A 2,349-nucleotide genomic window follows, 5' to 3' on the forward strand; every position below is an offset into this window, starting at 1 on the left:
GAGATGCAAAATTATCTGAAGAACAAAAGGACTCGGATGAGAATGTTATGAACGATGGTAACAATAGTACTGAGAAAAAAAAATAAATACCATTCTAAATCAGGGGAAAAAAGACAAGGGTTTTATATGCAGGATCATTTGTTTTCGGATTATCTATTTGTTTTTTGATCTCATTAATTGCACTTAAGCTGAATGATAAAGAAAAGGGGGGGTATGATTCTCTAGATAAAGCATTTGAGGATACTGAATTTATTAATGGGGAAGATAAGGAAGAATTTATAAGTGTTTGTTTTGACGCGATTTATTATTGTGAATAAGGGAAAACATACATAAACATATAGAAATAGGAAAAAGGCTTAAAAATTACATTAAATAAAAAGATAATCATTAAACGATTATTCATAAAGAACAATATATTAAAATATACATCAATGAAATACATATTCCATATAAAGACCATACTCAAAATTCTAATATAATAAACGCGCAATAATAATTATAAAATATATGGGTATATTAAATATGTTATCGTTAATGGTTCCTTTATCATAATATAATGGATACTGTGTGTTCACAAATGTGAGAAATATATGATGTACACAATTTGTAAAAAGACAATCGCTGAAAATTATAGTGAATAAGCAAGATTATATATATCTAATCTTATTTTAAATGTAGCAACATACACACAACCAAATCACAAAAATTAAAAATTAAACATTGTACTCTAAACCTAATTATATACTTTATACGTGCATACTTTTTTTTTTTTAGTTTATTAGGTGACTAGCTCATTACTATCTATTATTTTACTACAATTACACAAAAGTAAGTTTTTCTTTTAACATAAGTATATTAGGATTTCTTTCCAGAAATATACATAATGTTATACATTTTTTCTTCTGAATTCATGGAACTATTATCATATTCACTAATATGTTTCTCGTATGATTCATCATTTGTATTCGTTAACATCTTTCGCATTCTTAGAATAATGGGGTATGAATACTTTCTGAACTGTGTAAACTAACATTGTAAAAATATTTTAATGATTTTTTTTATAATGATTTATTAATATAATTTTATTTTTCATATAATGTAAAAATATTTTTATGTCATTTTTAAACAGTATTTTAATTAACCTTATAGAGACCCAAAAAAATTACTCCTACAATAATACTGATAAATAATGTTTTTATTATAGTTTTTATGCTAGTATTAGTAGCAGGGGAAGGAAGTAAAAAATCTGCTTCTAAACGCTTAGAATATCTTTGTATGTAACCAGCTTCTTTTAAAGATTTACATGTTTCTTCATATTCATTAGCATATGGATTTTGAGATAACCTTGGTAATAGTTCCTTGCAATTATCAGTGGATTTCCACTCAATATTTTCAATTAAGCATCTAATGTTATTTAACTCTTTAACAAAAGAGGTATCATATTCTACATTATAATTCTGTATTAATTCATTATATTCTTTAATCAAATTATTAAGGTAACCACATAATGTTTCATCTATAAAATTTTTTATAATAGAATATATAAGACCATCATAATCTTCATACAAAGTATATAATTTATTAACTTTATTATATAAATTATTATCCATATATTTGATGTCGTCTATACATCTATTATATTTATCGTCATTATTATTATAATGAACATATTCCATGAAATATCGAAATATGTAGAACTTTTTATTGAAATCATTGTGCATTAATGCTCTACTTTCTTTGTTTATCCAATAGTTAATAAAATTGCAGCATTCTGAGTTATTACATGAATCTTCTGTTTTAAAATACTCAAAATATTTTTTTATCCTCTTACAATTATTAATAAATGTAGTACGAATAACATTATCAAGAGGTCTGTTATATTGGGGACTCAGAAATATATTAATGTCATCTGTATTTACCTCAGTTCCATGTGTTGTATCGAATATATTTTTAAAAAATATGTAATCTTCTAATGTGTAATACTATGAAAAAAAATATAAATTATAAATAATATATATATATAAGGAAATATTAAATATGTAAAAATTTCAATAAAATTTTTATAAAATTATAGTCAATAATAAAATGTTATATAGTTATTCCAGAATATATATATTATATATTTATTTATTACATTTTTTGACATTATATATATAAAATAATAAAAATAGAATATATTTTTTCACTATATACTAATTGGATACTAATTTAATTGCTTAAAATATAAGTATAAAAATTGGTTTCGTTTATTTCTTTTATTAAAACGTAAAATATAAAAATATGGATATTTATATTAAAAGCATTTTTTGTAATGAAATTAATTTATATATTTTATAATAATAATGACAA

General features: G+C 22.1%; 1 protein-coding gene across 1 annotated transcript; it reads right to left on the reverse strand.

Moving 5' to 3' along the window:
• Positions 1–855: 855 nt before the first annotated feature.
• On the reverse strand, positions 856–2,146 carry PGO_002215 (variable surface protein; the record flags this gene model as incomplete). The annotated part of the gene is made up of 3 exons (XM_028691092.1): positions 856–1,026; positions 1,143–1,982; positions 2,135–2,146. The coding sequence occupies 3 exons, from the start codon at positions 2,144–2,146 to the stop codon at positions 856–858; spliced, it is 1,023 nt and encodes a 340-aa protein (XP_028546893.1).
• Positions 2,147–2,349: the final 203 nt, after the last annotated feature.

The sequence above is a fragment of the Plasmodium gonderi genome, assembly GCF_002157705.1.
Source record: "Plasmodium gonderi DNA, contig: Pgo-contig_235, whole genome shotgun sequence".
In the NCBI taxonomy this organism is placed as follows: Eukaryota; Apicomplexa; class Aconoidasida; order Haemosporida; family Plasmodiidae; genus Plasmodium; species Plasmodium gonderi.